A 27,897-nucleotide genomic window follows, 5' to 3' on the forward strand; every position below is an offset into this window, starting at 1 on the left:
TTCCTCTAATTTTTTTTTTCGAAGTAACTTTTACGAAAGTTTAAAAGTAGATTCTGCGAAGCTAGATTACTTTTTTTCGTTCAAGTTTATTCGCATGTTCTTGCCTCAATTTCAAATATTTGCTCTACAATCTTCACTTCCCCCGGATTCTTCGACGAAGCGGCGTAATCCCTCGTGCTGTAACCAGGACACGCAACGATCGTAATTATTTACAGATTAATGGAATCTCCGAAAATTGTTAGAGAGTCGGATCACCGGTTGCGAATGTTAATTTTTCTTGCGGTTTGTTATCGTCCCGCGTAAAATATTGTTGGAAATCGACTCTCTTTCTGGCTCTGCTTTCTACCATCGATGGTTTGTGCTATACACACGCACATGCAAAGAGCGCGACGCTCCATGCGTGCGCGCGAAGGAGACGCCAGCCGTCGCGATGCCAGAAACCAGCTGTGCTTCAGCTGTTTTCTATCCATTCTGTCTCTTGCTTTCTTTCTTTTCTCCTGGTGATATCGCGAGATAAAATCCTAAAAAAACGCGACGTATTTGCAGAATTCATTTTGACGATTTACGTATAATTAAATTTGATACGTCATGTCATGTGCATGATGTATCATAGACATTAATTTCAGTCGTATAGAATATCTCACAAAGTCTTTTAAAGATGACTAAGCGATTATGATTATAAAAAATATTTCTAGTCATCTTTATTTTACATTAATACTTTTTTTTAATTATGTATTTTTTAATTAAGTTTAATTATATTTATATTTATTATAATTACATTCATATGAAATTATATGTATATGTATTATAATATATACATATTTCCGTATCAAATTATATATTTAATAGAATTAGTAATGAGATGAAAAAACAATTTTATTAGCTTTATAAATAAATATTTGTAGTCTCGCTTTTAAAATTATCTATCTAATGAATGGCTTGCTTTAATTTTTTTTTATTTTATCTTTTCCATATTACGATATACGTACAACAAATGTATAAAAAAGATACATGAAAATGTATAACGGAATGAGATACGAAATATTGGAGATATTTCGCGTAGAGTTTATCGCGCGCGTTTTAGTGGAAACTATTCTCTCTTAAAGGTCCCGTCCCAACTGCTTGCGTAATTCATTTGCCGCTATTGCGGGTATTGCACGTGCGTGCTAACACGCCTGAGAAGAATGCATTTCGTCGAAGAGAGGGGGGGAGGAAGAGGCGAAGCGGGAGAATCGGTCGTGGCGGTTAACTGCACTCCCGATAAAACGCGGAAACAGCTGTTTAATCTTATCCGGTCCACCTGCGCCGCACGCTCGATATTTACTTTCATTCTTCCAGCGCGTCGCACGCGCATGCAGCACACGCCTCTGGGAGGAACACGCGTCCTTTGTTGACACAAGCATAACAAGGCTTGTTTCTACCAGTCGTGGAACACGTGTGCCATCACCGAAATAGTTTTGGGCTGGCTGCAAATTTGATAACGGATGCAACATATCTATTCTTTTTTACATAACTTGTAAAGAAATCTTTGAAACTGTTACTAACACTCTGTGCAGGTATTTGCGATGTGGAATAACTCTTAAAATATTAGGAAAATATATTTTTCCATGCTTTTTGAATCTGTTAAAATTCCGCAAATTAACAGATTTAGCAATATATAATAATTGAGAAATGTATAGAATTTTTTAATTTTGTTTCTCTCTTCCTCTTTCTCTCTTTCGCAGTACAAAGGAAAGTGTATCGAGCGTGATGCTGCGGAGAACTTAATAAGAGCGGAAAGACATAGGAGAACCGTGAACGCTAAAGTCTTTGAAAAGCCGATGGTGTTTTTGAAGGCCCGCGATATTCTCGTTCCCTTTTACGGGCGCAGACTTTAAGTCTAGTTGACGCGGGCACAACGGCGACCGATGCAAAGTAATACAAAAGCGTGCTTGGAGCACGCCCGCTAACTCGTCGGAGAATGTCACCGGCAGCACTTCGGATTGAACTTTTCCAAGAGCCTCGGACAGGCTAAAGAAAACGCGCGGGAAAGAGAAGACGGTAACCGGAAGAAAAGCGGTACCCGGGAAAGCAAAGCTTCTGGGAACGATTAAAATCTCGTCCGCGGTGGTTATCATGAGATACGAGAAGATATAAGATTTCTATTTTTCTATGTCTTTTTAATAAACATGGCTGGTAGAATGGTTTAGTATCAATAGCGTACATTTTTAGCGCTAAATGTCATCTGATTTTCAGAGTTCAATACGATATTTTATAAAATCCTAGATTTGCCGAGACGAGAAAATTTTTTACTCTCCAGCACTATAACTATGTACATCTTTTTAAATGCCTTGTATTGACAATTTGCCTTCTAAACTGATTAAATTTTCCAAACAATTAATGTAATTATTTCGTGTTTTAAGATAATAATTTGTTTCCATTTTGTTTTTTGTGTTTTCCTTACTAGTTCTATCATATAACAATTTTTTTTTTCAATTTAAAGATTCGAAGTCTAATATTAAACTTTTCATGATCAGATTTCGAGTCCAAATGTTAGCGTACAGATATCAAAGTACCTGTTTTCTTGAATTCTAATTCTGGCTTCCATATGCGAAATGTCTGCTTTTTTTAATCATAGTTGTGGCATCCAGGTGTGAAATGTCCACTCTCGTTAATCAAACGGGCACATTTAGTATTAAAAATAAATAGTACAAGATTTGAAATATTTGTGAACGAATAATTGTGAAAATATTTAAAGTTTTTTTCAGAATATGATTTCATATGGAGGTGCATTTTTCAAGTACTAACTTATATACAATAGTAACTTTTATTATTAATATGGCATATATATTTCTTTCCTTCTCTCTTGCTCTCTTCTCTCTGTTCTCTCTATTCTTTGCGCGTCCATGTCCGCGCGCGGGTAGTCTTTCGATATAATAAAATCTCGTCCTCTCTCGAAGATAAAGGACTCCTCCGTCTCTTCGCTCTTGCTTTCTCGGCCAACGTTTTTTTCCTCCAGCGCGTACGGGCGACAGAGCGGCGAGGGCTTTGTAAAATCGGCGGATCCGGCGGCCTCTCCCTCGCCAGAGGAGTGACTTCGTGCTATTGACATCCGCTTCTCGTGGTATCGACATCCCGGTACATGCCCGCCCGCGCCAGGAGCACGATCCCGCGTCACTTCCAGAGAGCGAGAGCGCGAGAGAGAAACAAAGAGCTGCAGAGAGAGAGAGAGAGAAAGCGTGGGATGCGAGAGAGGGTGCACTAGCCCGTTGGGACGATCACTGGCTCTGCGTCGGTGTAATTTTGCACGAGTGCGAAAATTACACCGCGCCGCGGCGCCGATAAGTCGTAAATTACGAGCACGTAGGTGGACGATCGCGTGTAAAACGCGGCCGTGGTCGGTCCTGCGATTGACGCCATCACCGCGCTTAAACTTACGGCCGTACGTCGAATAAATCGGAATTAGCGTTTAATCACGTACGTCCGTTCGATACGCGCCACCGGAGTGAGTTGGTAATTGGGTCTCGAAATTCCCGAGTTTGGTAAAATCGCCAACTCGCGGCTCGTCCCCGCTTCGATTGCCCTTGACGTTTCCTACAGTTATTTTATTTTATTTTACTATGTATATCGCGTTTCCTCCTCTTTTTCCCTTTGTCTCTCTTAAATTTTTAATTAAAGCTTTTGTTCCGTATGTATTGTTTAGAGGTTTGCAACTTAGAAATTACTCAAATTGTTCCAGGTGATGAATTTCATTTAATTCTCGGATCTTTTGTATGCGACACGCATAGACTATTTATAATAATGTATCAAAATTAATTGATATCGTTATAATTTATAGATGGCACGTACCTATTTGCATTGTTTATGCCGCATATTCATGTAGAGAATTGGAGAATATGAGGTAGGAAACAATAGAATGTTTACCGTAACATAATAATGTTCAAAATAATGTTCAAAATAATGTTCAAAATAATGTTCAAAAATATGATAGAATAATCAAGTTAAAAATCGATTGCTTAGAACTTTAATATGGAAAAATTATTATATTTATGTCTAATTATGTAAAAACAGTGAATTAATCAAATTAATATCTCATATCAATTTTATAAATTAGAAAATGAGTAATGTAAAATTATTAAATTAGTTATGTGCGTATAAAATTTCACGTTAAAAAATTATAAAATTGTATAATATTTTTTCAAACTTTGTAAAGTTTGTGAAATTTTAGTAACAACTGTTTAAACTATTTTGACTTGCTTCACCAGTGAATCAAGCCGGCTCTAATTTATACCGGCGGAATTTTAATATCGATCCTTTCTTAACGCACGTCCGTTCTTCTGCTAGAAAATATTGAATTGTAATTAAATGAGTTTCGAAAACTTCATCTACGGAGTTTGAGAAAGCGTCCATTCACGTCAATGCCACTTGACATAAGATTTCTTCTATTTTGACTAATGTCTCTCATGCAATCAGCGCTGGAGTTGAAATCAATCAAATTAATAATTTGATTGATATTACAAAGTGCTCGGAATTTTTGGGAATTAATCACGTATTTTTATTATTAATTTAATTAAGTCAAATTATTTTAATTAGATAATTAAATCATTATACCATTGTTGTTACATCGTTTGCAAAGATATTAAGAAAAGTAGCATCTAATAAAATTTTATTTAAAAAAAAATTCTCTAGTTTATCTCAGAAAGCTTAAATATTACATAAAATTTGTTATAATATAATATTTATTTCTTTTTGTTATATGAAATAATTAAGATAATTTACAGTATTTTTTTTATTAAGATAGAAAAACTTTTTGCTTTAATAAAAAGAAAACCATCACTCATTTTTCGGACGAGTAAATCTTACAATCCGTCAAACGGATTTCTCTAAGCCTGCGTCGATGCGAAAATCGTTCGAATTCGTCGCTTTGATTTACCGAAGTTACACATGCATAAACTTGATAATCACGCGTGCAGAATTATTATTCCAGCAAAGACTCAGGGGAGGAGGACCATACGTAATGTCTGTATCAGATCGAATGATTTGCTATTCGCGCGGCAGTTCCGACCGCCTTTTGCGGAGGGAAACTTAGATTGCTTCGCCGACTAATTTCTATCCGAGCGCCCGCGCTAATTCGACGTCGAAACTCGCAGCGCGTCATACCTGAAGCGGCTCGATAAATTACTCGCCGTCCATCCAATTACCGGCGACGTGCCAGCAGCTCCGCTTCGTCATTCCCGGTGACTGCGGCGCGAGCTTGTTCGATTCTTATTTCATCCATTTTGTCGCTTTGGCGACGTAATCGCGACGCGCATTCACGGGAAAGAGGGGGGGCAACCCCCCTTCTTATACCGAATTTGGCGCACCTTCATATCCTCCGAGATATCCATTTTAATTTTTTTTAACCGGAAACGGGGACTTGCCTCGCGCGTCCGATGACGAATCAACGTTTAATGAAGTCGAGGCTCAAAGAAAGCTCGACGTGGCACCTGATCGCGTGCAGACGGGACCTCGGGACCTCGCGTCAGCGCGCGTATGCACGAGTGTGTACGTGGCGATGACAGGGTGGCGTGACGGAGTGCTAATAATACGTATAATAGGTCGGCGACGTGGTGCGCGCGCGCGCGCTCGCGCGAATTTGTGCCGATAAACGCGCACGTCCGTACACACCGTCTGTAATCTCCGCGTCCACACACACATACGCATGTCACTCTAAGCAACGAGACACGCACGTGTCCGTGCATTCAGAAATGTTAAATCGACGCTGCGAGTTCGCGAGATTGGAAACAAATTTCTTTTCAATATTGGACATCTGAATAATTTCCTGTATTGACTTTAATGTATCGCGTTCTGTTTTTTCATTAATTTAATTCTTAAAGATCATATATGAATATTTTGATTCTATCGATTTTAATATAGAATATCCCGAAGGCCTTAATCAATAAAAAAATTTATTTTTTAACTTTTATTGTACATGATCATTTTCTGCAAGTGTCAAGGAATATATCTAAACTTTTGTAAATTTTTCTTGAGCACTTTGAGACAGCTAAAATTACGACAAGACGTTATAACTCATTTGCTCAGGAATAGAACAAAAAATATGTTATCTACAAAGATTATAATTTTATTTGCATAATACACTATTTAAATTAATTATAGAATAGGAATTTATATTTCCATGTTATAATAATTGAAATTCAGAGAAAAAACTCTAATTAATTTTTGAGTTATCTATATAATTTCAAAATTTGTGACACAAGTCTCTTCCAGCAGATTTTTCGTTATCATAAAATGTTTAAATCCTGCTACCTCATTTCACAAATCACGGATTACTTGAAACGACGCGGCGAATGCAACGGGACGGATGGATGACGAGCCTCGAGAATTCCCGCGTGTGAAACGATCAATGCCGAACGTCGAAGCGGGATGGATGGTCGACACGTCTTCCGCGTCCTCCACGAAGACAGCTGGCGCGATTGTGGGTCGACGAGCATTCCTCGTCAGCGGCCGAGTTCGAAAATCGGTCATGGATCGGTGCTCTCGCACTGATCCGTTCAAAATCGAGGTGGACAGGTCTCCTTTTGATAAAGGAATTTCATTGACAATAACATAATTTGGGTTTTTTTTCGACACTATAGAAAAAATTGTTAAATTAATTGATCGAATAATCGAAACAGTCTATAAAGATTTCCTCAAAATCGAGGTGGACAGGTCTCCTTTTGATAAAGGAATTTCATTGACAATAACATAATTTGGGTTTTTTTTCGACACTATAGAAAAAATTGTTAAATTAATTGATCGAATAATCGAAACAGTATAAAGATTTCCTAAATATAATGATATTTTTAGAGAGTAATCTGGATTCAGTCTTGCATATTTTGATTCCAACAAATCTCGCAAAATTCCGATCGTAATTGCTCGTGTCTAACGCGACAATTGATAATTGATTGATTGCGCGCACGCAGATTCTCGAATCTCTTTCTCGATCGCGCCGAGATTCCACGGTGATCGATGTCGCGCCTCGTCTAAAAGCGGAGCGTTAAAGGAGCGACGCAGGATTCAAAATGCCGAGGTGAGGTGAGGCTCCCGGTGTCGAGGAATGGGGGTGAGGTACGGGAGGCCAAGCTATTTCTCAGCTTCAGCGGCAGAGCCTTTCTTCGCGGGAATATATCGACACGTCAGGAGCACACTGGCCCGCTTACAATATCGCGTATAGGAACGTGCGCGCGCCTACATTTCGACCATCTCGCACCTCGTCGGCGAGAAACATCGCTTCGCGATGATTTCCCATCGATCTCGCGGTCTCTGGATCGAAAAGTAAAATCCCGAAGACCGTTCAGGAAAATCAATTTTTTTTTAACAATAAAGCAGATAAATTTATATTATGTAATTTAAAATAATTTATTATTTTATTAATCAGAAAAATATCGATTATTGTTGATAGTATAGATACTTATTTTCAAAGAAAACAGAGACGCGTGTAAAATTTGTATTTGCCTAGAGAATTAATTTTTAAATTCGTAATAATGTAAGCTATTTCGAAGGTATTTCTCGGGAAAGATAGCTATAATAAACACGTATAGTTAAAACGCGTTATGGGATCCAAACATAAATTTCCGGTATTTTGAACCCCGTGTTCTCGGATACGTCATCGAAAGCGACCTGCTAGATCGCTTCGATCCGTGGGGCATTCCTGAAATAACTCCGCCAGGTGCCTCGTGAATTGTTTTCGTTGGCGCGCGATTCCAGGGGATCGTCGCCGACCGCGCCTGCAGGAAGAGGGTATCGCAGGTTAAGGCCGGCCGGAGGTTGCGTGGTGGAGATTAGCAAACCACACGACCGCCTCTCTTCCTCTTTACCTCCACCGCCACCGGCTGGTGGCTGGCCGCCTGGCGTCGTCCTTTCGGTTCTCCAGCGAGACTCTCAGTTGGCCGTCGACCGCCGTTCGTGCGTAACGCTTATTCGCGCTGCTCCGTCGTCGTTTCGAGACTCGCTCTTCGTCGTTTCGATATTAATCATATGTGTTCTTCGTTGATTTAATGAATTTTATTCTTTTTTATCCCCCAGACCCGGTCACGAAATTTTCTCCTCCCTCTTCGCTCTTGTTTGAAAATTTCGCCCTCATCTCCATGTGTTTCGAAAGTTTCTTTTCGTATTCGCGCATCTCGGAATTTCCTCCTTCATCTTCGCGTTGAGAGTCATCAATTTTGTCTTTTATAACGCGTTCGATCTAACGCGGGACGCGCCAACTTATCTCTCGAAATCGAAAGATCTTGAAGAGAACGTGGCACGAGAAGCGTGCATCTTTGTACGATGAGGCGCATCGTGAAAAATCCTCGAACGCTGTGCGAAAATTGTGACTGATCGACAGGCCGCTGCCTTCCCTGGATTTTTTGCGGTTTAATCTGACACGCTGCGTGAGCATCGATCACGAAAAAAGAACAGGCAGAAGGTGAGAATCTGCTACAGTTATCTGTGTCATTCGAATTCTCTCGGGCAATCTTTTTTTTTAGCGCTTGTGATGTAATTTTTGCGCGGCGAAGATCGTTATAAAATAACAAAAAATTAAGATTGCAATATGTGCAACATCTTTGATAATTTAAAAATAGTTTTTCGAATTAAGGATGAATTAATAAAATATTTGAATTTAATTCTGTACATTTCTCTCTTTCTCTTTTTATAAGAAGTTTATTTATCACGTTCCGATAATCGAGGATTATAAATAATTTTTTTACCTTATTATTTTTGTATAAAAAGTATATAATATAATTTCGTGAATAAAAATAAGAGAGAGTTATATTTATGGTATTAGTAGTTTATAAAATAAATTGCGTATGCATATTTGCTTTTTTTAGACAAATTTTATATATTTAAGATAATATTATAAATTCGTATGACATATATATATTTATATGTATATTATAGATATATTTATATGCATGATTTTTACGATGTAAGAAATAATTATTTGACAGAACGTCTCTCTTCCATGTGAGAAATTCTTACATAATTCTTCGAAATATAGACTTGAATACAGAAATAATGAAAATGACAGGTATAACCACACGTGACCACATAAAGTTCGCGTTACAAAGCTATAGGGTTGCGGGGAGAACGTGATAACTAGGAAATCGCGTGCCGCACAAAACTCTGCTGTCATTTCAGCCGTCATTGCAACGTTACGACTATGTTGCAACTTTTACCAAAAGAGCTCTACTGCTGCTCGATGTTATTGTATCGATCAATTCTGCTATTAATTCGAAATATCGTATCTTGACCTTTTCAGCCGTATTCAATCAATTTTTCATTGATTCGATATATGAAACTACGCAAACTACGCTATCGTTTTGTACACACACACTATGTAGAAAATCGCAAAATTTGTTAATCCTTTTATATTTATATTTAAATCGTGTTTTGTTTGTAATATAGTTATGTATAGCTTTTGAGAGCATTCAAAAATATTGCCAAAAATTGCCTATGATATGCTGCAGCATAAAGTATCGATAAAAAAAATAATACTCTTCAGAACTTCTGACTCGAAAGAGAGTTGTCAAATAGTTTGCCAGGGATACTCGAACTGAGGAATATCTTTCAGTATAGTATTTCCTTGTTAACAGAAAGATTTTTTGCTTCATTAATAGGAAGAAAATTATTCCGCGCTTCTTTCCCCCTCCTTTTTCTCTCTTTCTATCCTTTTTTTTGCGCGAGCGAGTGTTAGACTTCACCTGAACATCTGGCCGACATCTGGCAGCGCTCTAGCTTTGATGCCGAAAAATATTCGCTCTTATTCTCTCTCTCACTTGCTCTTATTCTCTTATCCTATTTGCGCTCTCGCTCGCGACGAGGCGCCGGAGAGATTTATGGGACAGGTATTTTGGAAAGTAAGCTGCTTCATTAACAGAAAACGATCGACGTCTTTCGGTTAATGAGGAGAAAGAGAAATATTGTATCACCATCTTAATATGCTGTATTTTCACGAAAAAGACCCCATCGATCGGATTGTAATCAAGTCGTGAGAAATAATCGCTCGCAATATCAACACCAAGCTGTCGTGAATACACCGTCGAGAGAATTTACCGTGTCGAACACGCCGGAGAATCGAGCCATCGGAGCGCAAAGAGTACGTATATTACATCGAGCGAGAAAGAGGGAGGAGATGATGTGGAGGAGGGGGTGGGGAAGGGGTGGGAAAGTGGATGAATCGCCGCGGGGCAAAGACTACCGGAGGGAACTTTGAGTTTTCTTCGACGGGGAGCGCGGAGATAAGGACCGAACAGGCGCGCGACGAAAACCCCTGTCAGGTGCATCCTTTCGCACGGTGTTTGCCAATAATCGGTTCCCCAGCGCACGTCACGATTAACCGTGGCGGAAGCACGCGGCGGGTACGAATTCGTAGCGCGTTTCCGCAATGTTGGCGCGAGCCGCGCTTGTCGATCTTTGCGCTCTCATCCCCCGTACGTATATCGCGCGGCATGCGCCATCGTTTCCCCGATATCTCATCATTTACACTGTATAAATGCCGCAGTTATTGTCCCATCTAAGCTCCAGATATTTATATACCTCACCAGTCATTATATATGCATTAAAAAACGTATCAATTTAAATATATTGAAAAATAAAAGTTAATATAATTTTACTAGCTTTGTTAAAAAATAACAAGGGAGAGTATCATTATTAGAATGTAATAATTCTGTAAAATTTTATGATGTGGTCGTAATATTATTTTGTGACAGTTCTGTTTGATTTGATATCGTAATCACAAATCTTTTCTTGTGTTATGAAGCTGCGTACTCGTGTATTTTCCTATAAATCTTTGCAGTAATTCGTTGAGAGCGAGGCGAGAATAAGAACGAGTCATTCTTCTTGATTTTTCATGATGCGTATAATGTGTATAGCCTTTTTTTCTTTTATAGATGTATGTTTCTATTCGGATTAGGGAGTTACTTGTAAGATACGCAGTGTATAAGAATGAATTAGATTAAAATAAAAAATAAAAATGAAAATAAGGATAAAGATAATGATATAATGAATTTGATGCGTATAATGCGATTTAATAATTGTTTTTCTACAACATGCAAAAAACTTTGGCAACGTCACAGATATACAGAAAACATAGTAAACACTTTTCTAAAAATAATCGACGCAATTCTTAATGTCAGTCAATCTTGAAAAGCATAAATAGTCCGCCATCTCGATACAACAATGCATCGAGATTTGGCAAAAGCTCGAAAAAGACATCTCGAAATTATCGCCAATTATAATATTTCCACTACCAATATTTGGCGAATTAAGAAGAATGTTATTCAGATATGTCAATTAATTTAATTAGGGAAGACACTATAATAGAACAGAAGATACAGGTCTAGATAATAAAGAATCTATGAAAGAATACACTTGATTCCTAAAGTGGAAAGAAAACATAGTCATAGTCATTGATATAATGCTTAAAGAAAGAGCATCGGGACTTGTACGTAAATTACGTAGATCGTCAATATTCAAGTAAAGATTGGGCGATTTAAAGAACATTACGAAATTCGATTACTAGATATACATTGACGATGATTCTCCGATTGTCAGCCGGTTGCTGAAAAATTTATTCATACACAAGATTTCGAGCGGCGATTGGAAGAGGAAGATGTTGATATAGATAACATTTACAATATAAACAAAGCGAAACTAGGGTGGAGAACCGTTCTATGGAGGATGCTAAGTAGATGCAAGGAAGGAACAGTGATGAGATAATTTTCTAAAATTCGATGTTGACATATCATAAAAGATTTTTATAACCCATCAGCGGCAATTGTTCTATTTAAGATACAAATAAGTCTAACAATAAGTAAAGGGTATAAGTGTATAAGTCTTACAATCAGTGAAGTTTTATATAAACTATACAAAGATAAATAATCTATACGTATATTGTATAATAGTTTCTTGTATTCTTCTTCTTCTTCTTCCTCTTACTCGTTATCAACTAAATTACAGCCTTTCCTCGTTAACAGAAAGACTTGTCGCTTTATTAAAAAGAAGATTTTATTCCCCCGTTTTGTACGAGCGAATCTCGAGTCTTACCGAGATGAGTACCTGGTCGTCATCTGGCAGCGCCCTAGTTTTGTTTAATGCCGAAAATTGTTTGCTCTTATTCTTTCTTACTACGTTCTTATTCTCGTTTTTGCCTTACGCACGCTGTCCGAACCGAGATATTCAAGAAGCCAAGCTGTATACATGTATATACTTTAAACATCCGCCGAGCTGAATTTCAATAATTTTATTTGATAGATCTTATTTCAATTATGCACATAATAAAATTAAAATTGTATCTGTTATGTGAAAAAAAAAATCGAATCAGTAAATGTTATTTTACGTCTAATTAAAAGTTACTCGAGAGGCTGTATTTAATGTCATATTAATAAGAAAAATCTCAGTAATTTATAAAAATTACTCTCATATAAAGAGAACAAATTTAAACATTGTATCTTTTATCGAAAGAGTTATTTGCGAGTGATTTCTCTCGCTGTCAAATGTCAGTCACATATTTAGATAGGACTCGAGACTTGCTCACTCGAGAAATGATGGAGAGGGAGGGAGGAGGGGATGATTTTCTTTCTGTTAATGAAGCGAAAAGTTTCTTTCTTTTAACGAGGAAATACTGTATATCGATTAACTGTTGGCAACAGAAGAGAGGCGGAAAGCTTGTCAGGGGCTGCGGCGTGGCTTTGGCTTTCCTATATTATTAATCTTTCTCTTTCTGCCTCCCTTTAGCTTTCTCGCGCACTCTCTCTCTCTCTCTCTCTCTCTTTCTCTGTCTCTCTCTCTCTCTCTCTCTCGCTCTCTCGCAGCCCACCCCGGTGGTGGTTGCCTTCCGCTTTTACCCGTCGTCTCGCCCCTCACCCACCCCCGGTGAGCTCTGTCTGCCGCTGCTGCTCCGCTCGACCTGCCATATACGCGTCCGTCGAGTCAGTCAGGTGTTGCGGGCAGCTTCCGCGCTTCAAAGAGAATCAAGAGTTACGGCCGGGGAGAGACCCGGGCCACCGCTCGTTCTCCCCCGGTACCTTCCAGTTTCTCTCGCCGGTACCTTTGGTTATGTTGCGATGCGCATCGTACCGTCCGTGAGTTGCTCTTTCCGGATATAGCATGTAATTAGTGCGTGCTTACAGTGGCACAAGTTCTGCGAACCGATGACGTTTCCACATCGAGAGGCAAAAATTCCGGATTGCTCCGCGAATAAAACTCGCTCTCTAAGACTCTAATATAAAAAATCAAAACTGAAAAGAATTACACTGCAATTACAGTTCGATTATTAGATCCAATAAATATTTTCGGAAATGAGATAACATACGTTAACATATACAAAGGGAAAGGGCCAACGCGAAATCGTAGGAAATTGAGAATTTTTTTTTTCTCCGATTTTATAACCCGCGGATAATTGAATTGCTGCATGTGTCGTCGAGATCGGTTGCACGATTCGCAATAGATTCATACCTCGCTGGTCTATAGAAATGCCGGCAATTGTATCGTTGCTACCTATCCTCGCGCACCTAAACGTTTAACAGCTCCCGTGTAGTTAACCACGTGTCCGACAATTTTCACTGACACTGACGAACCGGCCGCACATTGGCGCACCTGTGAACGCCATCCGATATTTTCATGGATATATTAAGTGTCGATCGATCGATTGTTGCGTCATTCACACGGATGAACAGATTAGAAAAAGCGAACCGCGATATAATTTCAAATATTATAAAATATATTGTACAATTAAAATGTATATTAGCGAATATAAAAAATTCTTTTTATATATTTTTAAATTTTAGAATAAAAATCGCAGATTGTATCTTTTTAAATATAATTCTCTTTCTTTCTTTTTTTATTATTTCTATAAATATGAAATGAAGATATACATGATATATCTATATATTAATTTTAAAATATAATAATCACACAAGTTTTACAAAAAATAATAGTAATAATTATTTATCTTTTATTTCATAGTAATTACTATTTTATCCTTTTTTTTAATTATAAAATTCTCAAATGGTATATTGAAAATGTAGATAATAAAATTTATATTATTATTATTATTATTATTATCCGGACTTCTTGTATCATAAAATGCAATATACAATAAATGTAAGTAAAACCATCATAAAACCACGAATTCGTATTTATGATATGGCTATGACGGCTACGAAACCGAAATTGCCCGAAATTTGGGCTTAATTATCAGCGAGAAATGACGTACAATTATATACGTCCTGCAATTTGTTGATTGTTATTGTTAGTATTGGATGACATGGTCTCTTTGACCAATTAAATAATATTTCGCCCGAAAATATCGAATATCTTTGTTATGAATCATAATTTTGGAGATAAAAATTTTTGTGCGTTAATAATACATTGCTTTAGAAATCAATTTAAAATTATCGGAAAGAAATTAATTTTTACATGTATACATTCAATTTGTTTAATTACAACTCACAAAATTTTTTTATAATTTTTGAAAACAAGATGTTTAAATGATTAATCATCGCGTTCATTAACGTAACCATAAGTAATCATACAATACCGCTTGTAACCGAGAACATTAGTCGTGGATCGCAGATTAGTGCCTTGTCCGCGAGACAGCCTGGTTAAAAGATAAAACTATGCGGATACAGAGAGAGACGACGCGAAACGTTGATGGACCAGAGCGCGATAGTAATTAATTATCCGCGCGCGCGATGACGACGTCCTCGATTATCTTCTCGTTAGTTGCGCGAAAAAAAGTTCGTCCGTTTAACGCGTTTGTGCCCGGCTAACCCGATATACCCCATAAATGGGACAAATCGTTTCGTTAATTGAAAGCGTAGATTTTTTTTTAGTTCGCGCCGGGAATTAGGTGGACGCTGTCGAGGTCCCTTGAAAGTTACCGGCATTTTCGAGTTCCATCAGGAATTATTATCGCTCTGGCGATTGTGCCGGGTGCATTGTGTGTCACGCGCGCACAAATAAAAGAGTTAATTGCGAATATCGGAACAATATTCGGCGTCGCGAAATTCGTTTCCGTTTTAGCATTTCATAATTTCCCCGGCGCTCCCCGGTCGTTCCGGTTTAACGCCAAGTGTGTATACAACGCAAGCGGGACGTCAAAAGCGGGTATAACTGCGACGTACCTGCGCATGACATCTTTGTAATGAAACCAAGCAGAACCTTCGCCAAGTAAAGCTTCGATACCATTAACGATGTAACGGTTTCAAACGTCGGCTCCAAAGAGCAAAGTATTTACCGTTTCGTTCGTTTCTCTCTTTCTTTGTTTATCGCAAACTTTTTAATTCGCGAGACCGACCGGCCGCTCGCAGTCTGTCAACGAAAATAAAAATCGAAGATTGCAAAAGTATTCAAGTTATAGCAGCCTTCTGCGCCCCACAGCGTAAATAATTTATTCTGATTGTCATTAAAAATTAATTGCCAAATATCGTAAATAGCGATGCTCCAAACTTGACCATGTTTTTTTAAGTCGGATGAGAACCTGATCAGATAACGTGATCAATGGATCATTCATTCGCGACTATTTTGATCCTAAAAATCCCACCCTTGGATCTAATTGCGGTTGATTAACGGCAGCTGCCGTCTTAAGATCGAGTCATCCGCGTCGCGAGGACGACGATGACAGAAGGGGAGGAGAGAGATCGGGGAGAGAGAACGAGAGAGACGCGAGAGAGGGAACGCATCGTCGAGAGAGGTCGACGACGGCGCGACGCGGCTCTGTGCGTGACATTTTTGTAATGAAACCATGCTAAACGCACGTCGCGCGCCCGCGCTCTCGACAGTCAGTACGGTAGACATCTGGCCTGCCTCTCGCGCCTGGCCGTTCTAATATTGGAAATTTCAGAGAGAGTACGTTTCTCTCTCTCCCCCGCCCCCCCGCTCCCCCTCCTCTCTCCTCCTCTTCGGGGGCACCGTACCATGTGCGGGACATATGTATAAACATAAGCCCGGGTCTCTCTGTCGCGAGACGCCGAAGCCATTTCCTTCAAAAACGCGGACCGCGATCGATCCACGATTATTCGCCTGTTCCCGGACTTTCCCCTTCCATTCCGTGCATCTCTGTTTCTCCTTCACGCGACAGAATGATGTTCAATATGTCCTATTATACGGAATTGTCGTGATTCCAAATCGAATTAGAGTACTCTATCTGTCGATTTGATTTTGTACTTATTATTATACTAGATTTATCGTATTGCTTGTAAATTAATTTCTTTTATCTGATTTTCGTGTCATCCGAATCATACGCGTGATATGAATTAAAATGATAGCGAATTTTTTGAATATTTAAATTGTTTCTAAAATTCAAGAGGTGAAGGGAAGGGAAGCAATCAATATACGTCATCTTAGTAGACGATTTTCTCTTCTTGAAATCCTTTTTCTCTCTTGACTAAAACAGACTGAATCTATCTATCTCTATCTCTCTATTTATATATGTTTCTCTCACTCTCTTTCATCCATGCCGCTTTTTATCCACCGGCTGCGCTGGCCTGTCCGGCACTTTTTTCTTCTTTCTTGCGCCGTTGAAAGTGGAGCGAATTTGGCGGAACGTTTGATAGAGTCATCCTCAGTGAATCTTCCACTTTATTTGGAAAATCGCGAAACGATCGGAGAATCGTGGAAAATATATCCGTGAGGATGAAAGGGGAAGCTTCTAGTCTGCTCCCTCGTTTGTGATATCGTTGCAATTATAATAATAAATATAATCAATTAAATTCGGCCCACACAGTTGTTATGTAATATTATTCGCGACAATAAACGCCGTTTATAATTACATCAATTGCAAGTATAATTAATAAAATTAATTCGGTGCGCCGACATTACATATTTGCAATTTACCGCGGCGTCTCCCCTCTTCCTTCATCGACATCGACATCGACATGATAATGTGGTTACAAAGAGTGGAAAAAAGTCGACGAGTGTGGCATCATCGATCTTCGACGAGGATCGCGCGCTAATGCAATAATTCGTGAGTATCGCGCGCGCGAATGCGTGGGGGGGGGGGGGAGCTTTTAGATCCGCGCGTGTAACCACAGCTGTGCGCAATTACGAGCGGGAGAGCCGCGGATTTTCTGCCGCGGCACGTATATCACTTCGCGTAGCGGCATCGTTCTTGTTTGCTTAACTAAGCGTCTTAACGAATTGCCGGGGAGAGATGCGCGTCTCCGGCAAGTCGGGGCCAAAGCTCACCTTAACGATGCGACAGCGAGAGGCGGGAAGGGAGGGGGAGGACAGGCTCTCCTCTCGGTGGCGATCGATCGCAGGTGACATCCGAGTTAATTGCGTTCTCTCAACGTCACGCGACGCGAAAACTAGCTGCGTCTACGAAAATGCGGCATGTGGATGTACGCTTGAATCGCGAGTCTACATCGGAGAAAAATATCATTCCACTGCCAAGAAAAGCGATTACTCAGTTTATTTTTCTTATTTTTCTTATTTATTTTTCTTTTTTTAAGTAATAGTTTGCACGAAGAATATATTCTTGATAATAGTCTTAAAATATACTTATCACAAATGTTAAAAAATCTCATTATCATGTGTCTCAAAAGAAGAATTTATTTTCTCTTCAAGAATATTGTAAAATTGTATCAAAGAAAAATCAAATTTACTTTACGTCAACTCTATGTAGAGTGAGCAAATCAAATTTTAGTTTTGCACTTACTAAAATTCGGAATATATTCAATTAAATTGTGGTGAACTTATGATATATTTGCTTGTGGTGAACTTATGATATATTTGCAGATATACAAACTAATGATATACTTAAAATAAATAATATTTACTTGAATATAGTATACATTTTGCTCTGTGTACTTTTTAACATCTCGATTCGATGCATTTTTAAATGAATATGAAATAAACAGTGCAACATTCAAGAAGATTTAATTATCTTTTATGTAAAAAAACGTCAACGTTAATATTAAAATATTGTTTTATAAGTACAATCGATTGAATCCGCGCGAGTCAGCATTTATATTGCGAAACCTCGTAATAGCCGACTTTTAATTACATTTCGCATCTAACTGTATCTTGTGTAACAGACAGTTGCATGACGGCACTGTAAATGAAGGAAAAATAAATGCCCTTTTACACAAACAAATGGCAAAAATCAAATTATTTGTAGCGTTGAACCAGGCAATTAAGCGAGCGGTGCATCTGCGCGTTAAAGGTAGCTTTTATGTTTCATGTTTCAAAGCCCGGCCTTTGAAAGAATCCTGTAACCGAATTAGTCGTGTGATCTTTTAAGGTATTTTGTGTTATCTTTTTTTTATGTAAAATTGTGTAGAAAACAGTGTTTCTTACATAATAATCCTCACTTGTTCTAAATTTCAAAAATGCAAGCGTTTTCTTTTTTTACTCTTTTTCTTTTTTTTTTAATAATATTGCAAAATTGTATTTTAATATCATTTTTTTTATCACGTTACAACTCGAATTACATACATGATATGTAGCAGAAAGATTAAGTAAGATTAATACATAATAATTTTTATTATAAATTTAATATAATCATGTGATGACGTAATTAAAGTATCTAAGCTATTGATAAGATTGCTTTTTTTAATTAATTAAAGGATCTTACAAATATATTACAGTGTGTTATAGGAGACTAAGAGAAGATCGCATTCCGCACACACTTGCGCATGTGCGGCGAACGGCTCGCGGACAACTGTAACAACAGAAGAAAGCGGCAATTAAAATTATTGTAGCCATCTGTCACAATAAAGATCGACATGTCCGCGACCGCAGATTGTGTTGTGCGTAAATCCGCCGAAACTGCGTAGCGCAACCTTTTTCCATCGTTCGCACGAAATACAGGGGTGGTTTGATTGATGAACGACCGTAGAAGAATCGGAGAGCGTTGTTACGTGACCAGAATATGGGTTGTTGACGCTTTTATTACCATGATGGTAATCAGAGCGGCATTTTCAATGATTTCTCCGTAAATAGTTTAGTAATTAATGATGATTCGTTGATCGTTTTAGGATGCGTTAAAATTGCGTGCCAAATAAAAAAGGATTTAAAAATTCAGAGATTTCCTTAATTTTCATAAAGAGAATAATATTATAAAAGATCGTCCCGAAGCTCGATAAAATTCATCACTTGACAGATTTTTTGCCATAACAACTCGCATAAAATTAAATGATTTATGCGATTCATAATTCTCTGTCGACATAAAAATTACGAGCAGCTCGTAATTAATCGCATTACGTGTAACGAGCTCTGGCGCGTTCGTCTTAATTAAACAGAGAGCGCGATAGGGACAATTATTACCGGCGCGGACCTTATCGTTCGGCGATTCGCTGCGAATCGAACGGAGGCTCGCGTCGAATTTCCCGGTGCAATTATGAGTACGTTAAAACTCGGCGGCATTTGGCGACGGCAATTTCGCGCGAAAAATTATAGCGAGTCATCCGAGCGGCCGTTTCTTGGACGCAACGAAGGGCTCGTTTGCATTTCACGTTAATAACGGGACCATGTGGCACCGAAGGCAGCCTGCTGCCACAGCTGTGTGTATGTGTGTGCGCGTCAATAAAATAAAATTCCATCCGGTAGGAACGGCGGCGGTGGTGCGCCACGTGGATCTTAAAGATTACTCGCGTTTCCGCATTCGTGCCATTTAATTTTCCCCGATGTGTAATTTTGCCCGCGTCGAACCGAAAATATCGCAGAGCTCATGCAAATCGCTCCGCCCTAAATCGGATTCGTACAAACGCGATTGCAAATCGCAAGAGCTATATCTCCCTAACTTTTTTTTTCATAAATTAGAGACACAATTGCATGAATCCGATCGATTGCACTTGTTTTCGTCAGTTTGCTTTTATCGATTAAACATCGGATGTGATATTATATAAGTGATTTTTATTTTTTCTAACTTTTTTGTTCATTTAAATTTATCGATTAAGCACTGAAAATGCGTCTTTTCTATTCAGAAATGTTTTTTTCTGGCAAAAAATAAATCGATTTTCGTGTATACATGCGGAGTAAACTGCATGTAAGAGAAAAAAGTCGATTGCTATAATCAAGTATAGTCAGCAAAAATGGCGCAATATTGACCGGAGGAGGAGGCAGGGAATTGTCCGTTATGATTATTTCCTTCAATGAACACCAATTTTGTTACAACCATGTCATTTCCGGTGACATGGTTTTGTCTTCGATCACCAAATGACACATGTAGCAGAACCGATGCACATGACTCTGCTGAGAATAATAATTGCCGTAGCATTCGATGTAATGTTATACGCGTAACAAATGTATTAGTCTTCTTTAAGATTCACATGCAAAATTTAGTCTGTCAAAGTTAATAATTTGCTTTTTACGTACAATATTAAACAAATAAATCTTAAAGATTGTTATCTTTGATTTAATTTAAAATAATAATACCTGCAACGTTTATTGTACGAAATAAAAAATATTAAATTGGAATATTAGAAGATTCTCTCATTAATGAAAAATCTATCTTGTATCATGTAAAGTACACAACAACAACTTAACGAGTAAAATTACGGGAATCCGCGGGAGAATTTATTCATACATCACATTTGTTTCTGCGGAATTGTGAAAAAAAGAATCGCGAACTTTTTTCCTTTTAACGCGGTTACTTTTAATGTCGGACATAGCTGTAATGGCGCTCTCGTAAAAGTCTCGGCGATGCGATTACCATAATAAATATGAAACGAGATCTTGCAGCGTAAGCACGAGATAAAGAAGAGGAAGCGCGAGAGGAGAAAGAAAGTTAAATACGCACGTCTCGTTGCGTACAAAACGCAAGACGCTTACGCGACGCAGCATCGCACTGCGAATACCACCTGTTAGGCTGATGTAAATCTTCGTAATGTTTATGACTCGGTTTGCAACTTGTTTCGGTGATAAGAAAGATTGCTCTAGACACACGAAGACCAGCATTTGGATGCAAAATGGAGCTCCGAGTATCCGCGTTACATATATGTAACTCGTTTGTTACATACAGGTTCGCGAGTACCCGTACGATGTGGTTGCTCTTAGAATGCGGGTGCCTCTATAACGTTGTTTTTACAATGAATTATTAAATTATTGACTTAAAAAAATACTAATAAAATTTTGGTGACAAATGTCAGCTTGTTTAACATCTCGTATTTTTATAAAATGTTGATCTTTTTATTTATAATTAATTATCTGCTGCCTGAAACTAGTGTTCGTCCATATAAAAACGGTTTAATAGCATTTATTATCTCATTTGATTCTTAAAAAGTATTATCCTGAATTTAATCCTCAGTTTGTTTAATGCAATGTTCTTGTGCGCTATAAAAATCTGTAACAAATTTAAATAAACATATATATTTATCTAAAGTACTCTACACATATATTTGTATAATTTATACAAAATCAATTTGTGAAATTTTCTTCTGCAATAAAACATTATTACAAATGTATTAGATATCAAGTCTCTATTTTAAAATATTGTTTTTTCTCATACATGCACATATAATACAGCATTCCAACTCTCTTGGATCAACTAAAGACTTACTTCAAATTGATAATGGAATTTCGATTTAAAATTTAATTTTAAATTTCAAGCTTCTTGTTTAAAGAAAGCTTAACGTCAAACGTTAAATTCTATAGCGACAAAAATGTCGGTCAATCAAACGTTCACGTCGCGAAAAATTAATTCCGCTCCATGAATCCATAGATGAAAAATTATTTGCGGTAGCCGGCTCGCGTGTACATATTCATTGCACTTTGGAGGAAAACACTCGTGGAGATGATCCATTAGTAGGCCGCGCGCCGAGCGCGGTCAAAAATGACGGCGACGCGATCAGTTATGGATGGCAGCGCTCGCGGATCCCCAATAATTCCCGGGCGCGCTCCGTGACGGATCTTTGTTGGTTTGTAAAACATCCGTTTGCACATTCCATTAAAACGGCCATCGGTATGCGCGACGACGATCCCGTCTCGCCGGGCACGTAGACGAAACATGCGGTCGGCGCGACGCTCTCATGAAATGGAATCAATCAAATATGAATCGTGCGCGCGATGACGTGTATATGGGTGTCCCGGGGTCTCTCGCTGCTCGTTTTTCCCCGCGTCGCGTCGTGTCGTCCAAGCCCCCCGACGTGGTTGATAGCAGGTGCACGTTCTCGCGGAGACGTCGCGATGGGTGGAAGAAGCTGTTAATATTCAATTTTAATATTTTGGTGATGTGTGCGAGTGGATTCTTTGCGAATTTCTTTCGTAAAGAGAAGAAATAGAAACAGAAAAAAGCATTAAATTGTAGAGCAATATTCGTTTTTCTTAATTTTTTTGGTTTTCCTTTCTTCTTAAATCCTCTATGAATCTCTGTCATTCGAGCCGTTTAAATCTCAAATATATAGATATCTAATGTTTTCATGTAAATTAATTATCTAATTAAAATATAGCCCGTGTACGTTTATTCCTTTCCACCTCATTTTATCGTAAATTTTCTCTTTTTTCTCATTATTTTCCTTTGTTTTCTCGTTTCATTGCATGATTATTATCTGTACATATGTAATTTTAATAGTTATTTAAAATACTAGACTCTTAAAGCTTATTCAATAAAATATCTATCTATTCCATAACTTTAGCCCGGCTTTATTAAGTTATCATTAAATTTCTCAGAATCAGCATGTGGGAGTGAGTTAAGAGAATTTAATCAATGCCCGCAGGTGAGAACACGGCCCGCGAGCATGAAAGTGGAGGGCGGAGCGGCGACGACAACGACGACGACGACGACGGTCCTCCACAAGGTCAAGGTTAAGGAAGAGACAAAGGAATGCTGCGGCTACCAGCAAGCCTCACCGTCGTCCGCGTTGACGGCCACCACCGTCGCGACGCCCACCGTCTCGGCCGCGACGGCGATCACCACGACCGTCACTAACACCAACGGCATCACGACCGCGAATCCACCGTCGACGGTTACTACGGTCGCCGCCCCCGCTTCCGCCCCGCAATCTTCCGGTATTATCTGTCATCCGCCGACGACCGTCCTCAATACCGTCGATTCTTTCCCGGTCGACCTCGATCTCAAGGCGAAGAACAAGGGTGAGTATATATTTTTTTTCCCTTACACGTCTCCCTGAAAAAATATCGATCGCATGACGCGGCAGGAAAAACAACGATGAATCGATCGTGCATGTGTATCTTCTATGTATCTTTGATGAGATATCATTGATCTGATTATAATTAATATTAGTAATTATTTTTTAAATATATATATAATAATAATAATAAATATAATATATAAATTAAATATAATAATAATTTTTTTAATATAATATTTTAATTATTTTTTAAATATAATAATATTAAGAATAGTTTTTCCTGCTTTGTGGAATCATTTTTATTTTCTAGAAACTTGTACAATCGAGTGTCTAGCAATCGAGGTTTTTCTTAGAAACGACTATTTCCGCTTTCTTGGGGATGTTCGATCGAGCAAGTTGGTCTGTTTGCCAAAAGTGTAAATATCAATTTGTATTGATCTATTGATTTCTCTGCGCAGTGTCTAGCCTCCATAGTCTGTAATGTCATGCTTTGCAAAATGTACGTGGAAATATCGGCAGACTCTTGGCAGACGTTTGGTATTGTAAAATTAAGTAGAGACCGTTGTTTCGCGAGATACGTAGATGCACTGGAAAACTTGTTATTATCGTGGATAGACGTTATTGCAAAAAATTCTCTTTGTCGCATTAAAAAGCGCAAAAATAGAATCGCAATTGGAAATTTTAACGGCCACTATTAACGTGAACGATTGTAATATGTCGTTATTGCTTCATGTTTAATTATAATTCAACTCGATTCGAGGTATGTGTGATTCGAAGTATCTCGTTGCAACGAATATGTGACGTTCAGAGTTGTTAATATCTCCTTCACTTCCATCCCAGTCGGCAATATATTGTAATAACTCGTCCGGGTGGAGTGACACGTGTCGTTTAAAAATTTACAACGTGATCACACTCTATCTGATATATAGTCTATCTGATCTATCGCACTCCCGTAAAAAAAAAAAAAAAAAATCACTCGGTAGAGCCCAGCTGAATAGCACGGGACGCTATTCTGTTAATTCGAGATATATATCGACGATTCTCGCTCGAGAGTATGTCGATGGCATATAGCACCCAGGTGCGGTAAGTGCAGTTTATCTAATTTCAGATTCGCGTCACACGGTACATTATACGTGTACACTTTTTCTGTTAACTTAATGCGGATTTCACCGTTTAGCGCGCAGCTGTCAGCTGTCAAGCTGTCGCTTACAATCTGTCACTTGCCGCAGTCAAGATTGTGCCATGTGACAACCAATCTTTTATATTTTACTAGCGAAAATTAAGTTTTTAATTAAAATTTGTACACGAATAACAAAAAAAAAAAACAATATGTTAATGAAGTTTTAATTAAAATGTATAAAGCATATAAACGTTCCAAACAAACTAGATTGACGTAAATCATGTGTAAGTTTAACGCGAACGCACTCATGCCAACTTTACAATAATTTTTCTCCAGCAGTTTGTGTTATTCGTTGGTTTAATCAAAGCTGTTTAACAAGATACACGCCTGCGGATTCAAAAGACATTTGTACTAATTATTTAAAAAATAATTTTAATGTCTGCGATCCGTTTGAAAAACAATATCGTACGACGGCCTTTCCCGGAGTGGCATTGGAAGTTGACCCCGATCCTCGAAACTGAAAATTAAAAGGAACGACCTCGCCTCGATGTCCGCGCGAGAACCTGTGGGCGCGTCGTACATTAGTTCGGAATATTGCATGACGGTACCCGTATATCGAGTCCACGCGCGCTCGCTCTTTCGCTCGAATCGTACATTCAGCTCGAGCCGGTTATCTAGACGGGCGTCGAGCCCGCAGCTAACTTGAGAACCGAGGCTCGGGGAAAAAAGCCCCTTCTGGTACATCAAAGTCCCGTCATCACGCCCAAGCACGAGCTTTCTCTCTTCCTCTGTTTATCCTAAAATCGAATTTTTGTTGTCGCAACGCTGCTTACAAAATTATTATGGAATTATCAGCGATTCGACTGATACGATTAAAATTTCTGTATAAAATGCGACATAAAAAAGCTTCGGACATATATCATGATAATTCTTTGGGCAGAAAAAATTAATTTTATGTTAATTGAAAAGCTTGCGCGCGGCTGATGACTCGTTAATTAACGCTGATATCCGTGGTATTTTACACGTATAGCTGCATAGGTACGACAAACACATGCGTGCATAAGAGTGCAATGCCATCGCAAACGAGAGAGAGAGAGAGAGAGAAAGAGAGTGTGTGTGAGGGGCGAGGAGGGGAGAGGGTGCTCCGTGGGGGATGATGGCGAAACTCCTGCGAGCAGTCAGTCAACTTGGTTGGCTGGCCCGGTGTGTGTCGGTTAGGTTCGTGCGCCGCCTGACTGCCTGGTCCAGACGCGATAAGGCACGTCCAACACTTCCACCGGGATTCTGCTCGGGGCTGATATCATATCCGCCGCGCCGGGGTATCCCCGGTGCTTCGCTCCGAGGTGTATTTCGCGATAGTCGCCCGCACACCGCGTGTACCGACGACCTATCTACGTACCTACGGGATACGGCTTACGATCTGGTGCCCGTCCCCGACGTATGCGCGATCTCTCCTCCTCTCCCCCTCCTCTCCGCGGGAATTTCATAAAACTGAAAGACCCGTAATATTAGACGGGGAATATATTAGCTCATCATCAGGATACATCAGTTCGAAATCTCGTGACGCTGCTTAGAGCAAATATATTAACGAGTAGCCGGTTAATCCGGTCCTCTGTCGAGACGATACTCCGCTAATTATGTTTGACATGTTCTTTTGGAACGGTATATAATGAAAATACTTCGGTTTTCCACAAATATTAGTTTAAATTAACTAGAACGTTTAACAAGGGCTTTCTCTGGGAGTCCCATAAACGAGAAAATTAATGAACTAAATTAAAATTAATTGAGGTTTACTTAATCTCTTTCCTCTCTTTATGTAATCTTGTTTTAGGGGAATCAGGCCAGCCGCGTGATTGACAGTAATTAACATTTATAGGAAAGCGAAATCAGAAAATTATTTGGAGTCGTTAGAGAATGTCAGTTATTTTTAACACAATTTAGAGAAGAACGGCTTGTATGCATATCCCAATTTAATAAGAAAGAAGACACGCGTTGACTGTCAAACATGCAATCGATCGGATTAAAATAATGAGCGGAATAAAATCCCGACGTTCTTGAGCGGCACGTTTGTCTGCGAGATGAAATCGAACATATGGAGTCGCGTGACGTCGGATCGAATCAACGGGGAGGAAACTCGCGAGGAAGGATGCGAGAAAAACGGCATGAGCGGCGGAAGAAAGAGGAGGTCGCCGTGCAGAGTGCGAAAAAGAGGGAGGCAGGGGGAGAGAGGATGGGAGGCAAGTGGGAAGACCGACCGGGGGGAAGGAGAGGTAGGGATTGCGATCAAAGCCATCTGTTGCATTGTCCCGGCAATTAGGAGGCGACAGCTGAGTCCCACCGTACTTACTTCCAGCCAGGGACTCTCAGCCGCCGTGGAGCACGTGTGCTTTATCGATCTCGCTCCTCTTCGCGCGCTCCCGTCGAATGTCGCCCACGAAGACCACCTTGCCTCTACGCGAAACCTTGCGCACGGCTCAGGTGCGTAAATCCCGGATGCTAATTTTGATCGTAATTTTGACGAAGCTGCGATTAGTGGTCGCACGCAATTTCTTTCCGCCGACGAGCTGTCTCTACGAATAAAACAGCTGTCAAAGTGACACTTTGATGAAGTTTAAACGAATCGACATTAATAATATTTTAGCATTTATCATTATTTTCCACAGGATTGCTGGATGAAGAATATATATAAACAGACATGAAACTTTAAATTTTCTTTGCAAAATTTTTACGGTTCATGTTTTCATGAATTTAGATATAATTGAAAGAGTTTTGGCTTTTCTTCGACTTTCTGATGACATAAGGAGTCTTATAAAAATTTTATAGCTTTGAAATCATATATAGAAATTGTACCGAGTCGATGGAAAATAATTAAGAGCCGCTACTAATATATATTACGGCTAATTGTGCGAATACTTAGGTCAGTAACAGTGCGCTAAAAGTAATTCCGGGGAAGGAGGTTGATTGACGTAATAGTTTACGGCGAACTTCTTCGTGGTTTGCGGGATGCCTGGTCGTGATATGTACCGCGTGAAACAAGGAGTTTCTGTAAGAAACAAATTTGACGCGCGAGAGAGAAATCATTTGATGCGTTAAGGGCGAAGGCAAAAATCCATTTCCATATAATTCAAATTTAACGTTTCTGCACTGTTGTAATGTTAAATGCGATTTTAATTGTTATTTGTGTTAGTAAAAATGAGAAATGGTTATAGTTGGCGTTAAAAGTACCGCGTAACAAGACACAAAAAGTTTTGATAAATGATAAATCGATATCTTATTATAAATTCTACAATTTTCTGATACATAGATTTGTAGCTAAAATTATATATTGACCCCATATGTAGACGATATCGGGGATAAACGGATATCTTTGGGTAGAACATTCAAAGAAAGTTCACTCCACGGCATCGGAGGACTGCGACGTTGCTCCGAGTTGTGCATATGTGTATGTGCACGCGCATATGGTCCGCAAGGCCAACCCATATGGGTAAACTTTGATTTTGCTGTCACGAAGATAAACGGGACTCCGCAGAAAAATAGTGCGATTATCCGAAATTTTTTACACACACACACGCCTTCCCTTACATACATCCTGCAAATTCTACGACATAAACGTAGTCTAACGATCAGATTTATTTCGAGAATGAATAAAATAAATTTCGCATTAGAGATCAATTTTTAAAAATCGATATCAAGTGTAAAGATTTTCAAAAATATATACACAATAAAAAATAAAATGTTAAT

General features: G+C 38.9%; 1 protein-coding gene across 3 annotated transcripts in view; it reads left to right on the top strand.

Annotated features, from left to right (window-relative positions):
- The window catches only part of Nvy (CBFA2/RUNX1 partner transcriptional co-repressor nervy), a 64,099-nt gene that overhangs the window by 16,593 nt on the left and 19,609 nt on the right, over positions 1 to 27,897 (top strand). For 2 of the 3 annotated variants that reach the window (XM_083109155.1, XM_083109156.1), the window contains exon 2: positions 22,662 to 23,037. In XM_083109155.1, coding sequence (XP_082965281.1) covers positions 22,662 to 23,037 — 376 coding nt within the window. Of the gene's footprint in view, positions 1 to 7,917; positions 8,429 to 22,661; positions 23,038 to 27,897 lie in introns of those variants that run through there. The other variant, XM_083109157.1, reaches the window with a different exon arrangement.

Source organism: Camponotus vicinus, unplaced genomic scaffold (genome assembly GCF_025532165.1).
Source record: "Camponotus vicinus isolate PSW18456_S1 unplaced genomic scaffold, iyCamVici1.0 SCAF_9, whole genome shotgun sequence".
In the NCBI taxonomy this organism is placed as follows: domain Eukaryota; kingdom Metazoa; phylum Arthropoda; class Insecta; order Hymenoptera; family Formicidae; genus Camponotus; species Camponotus vicinus.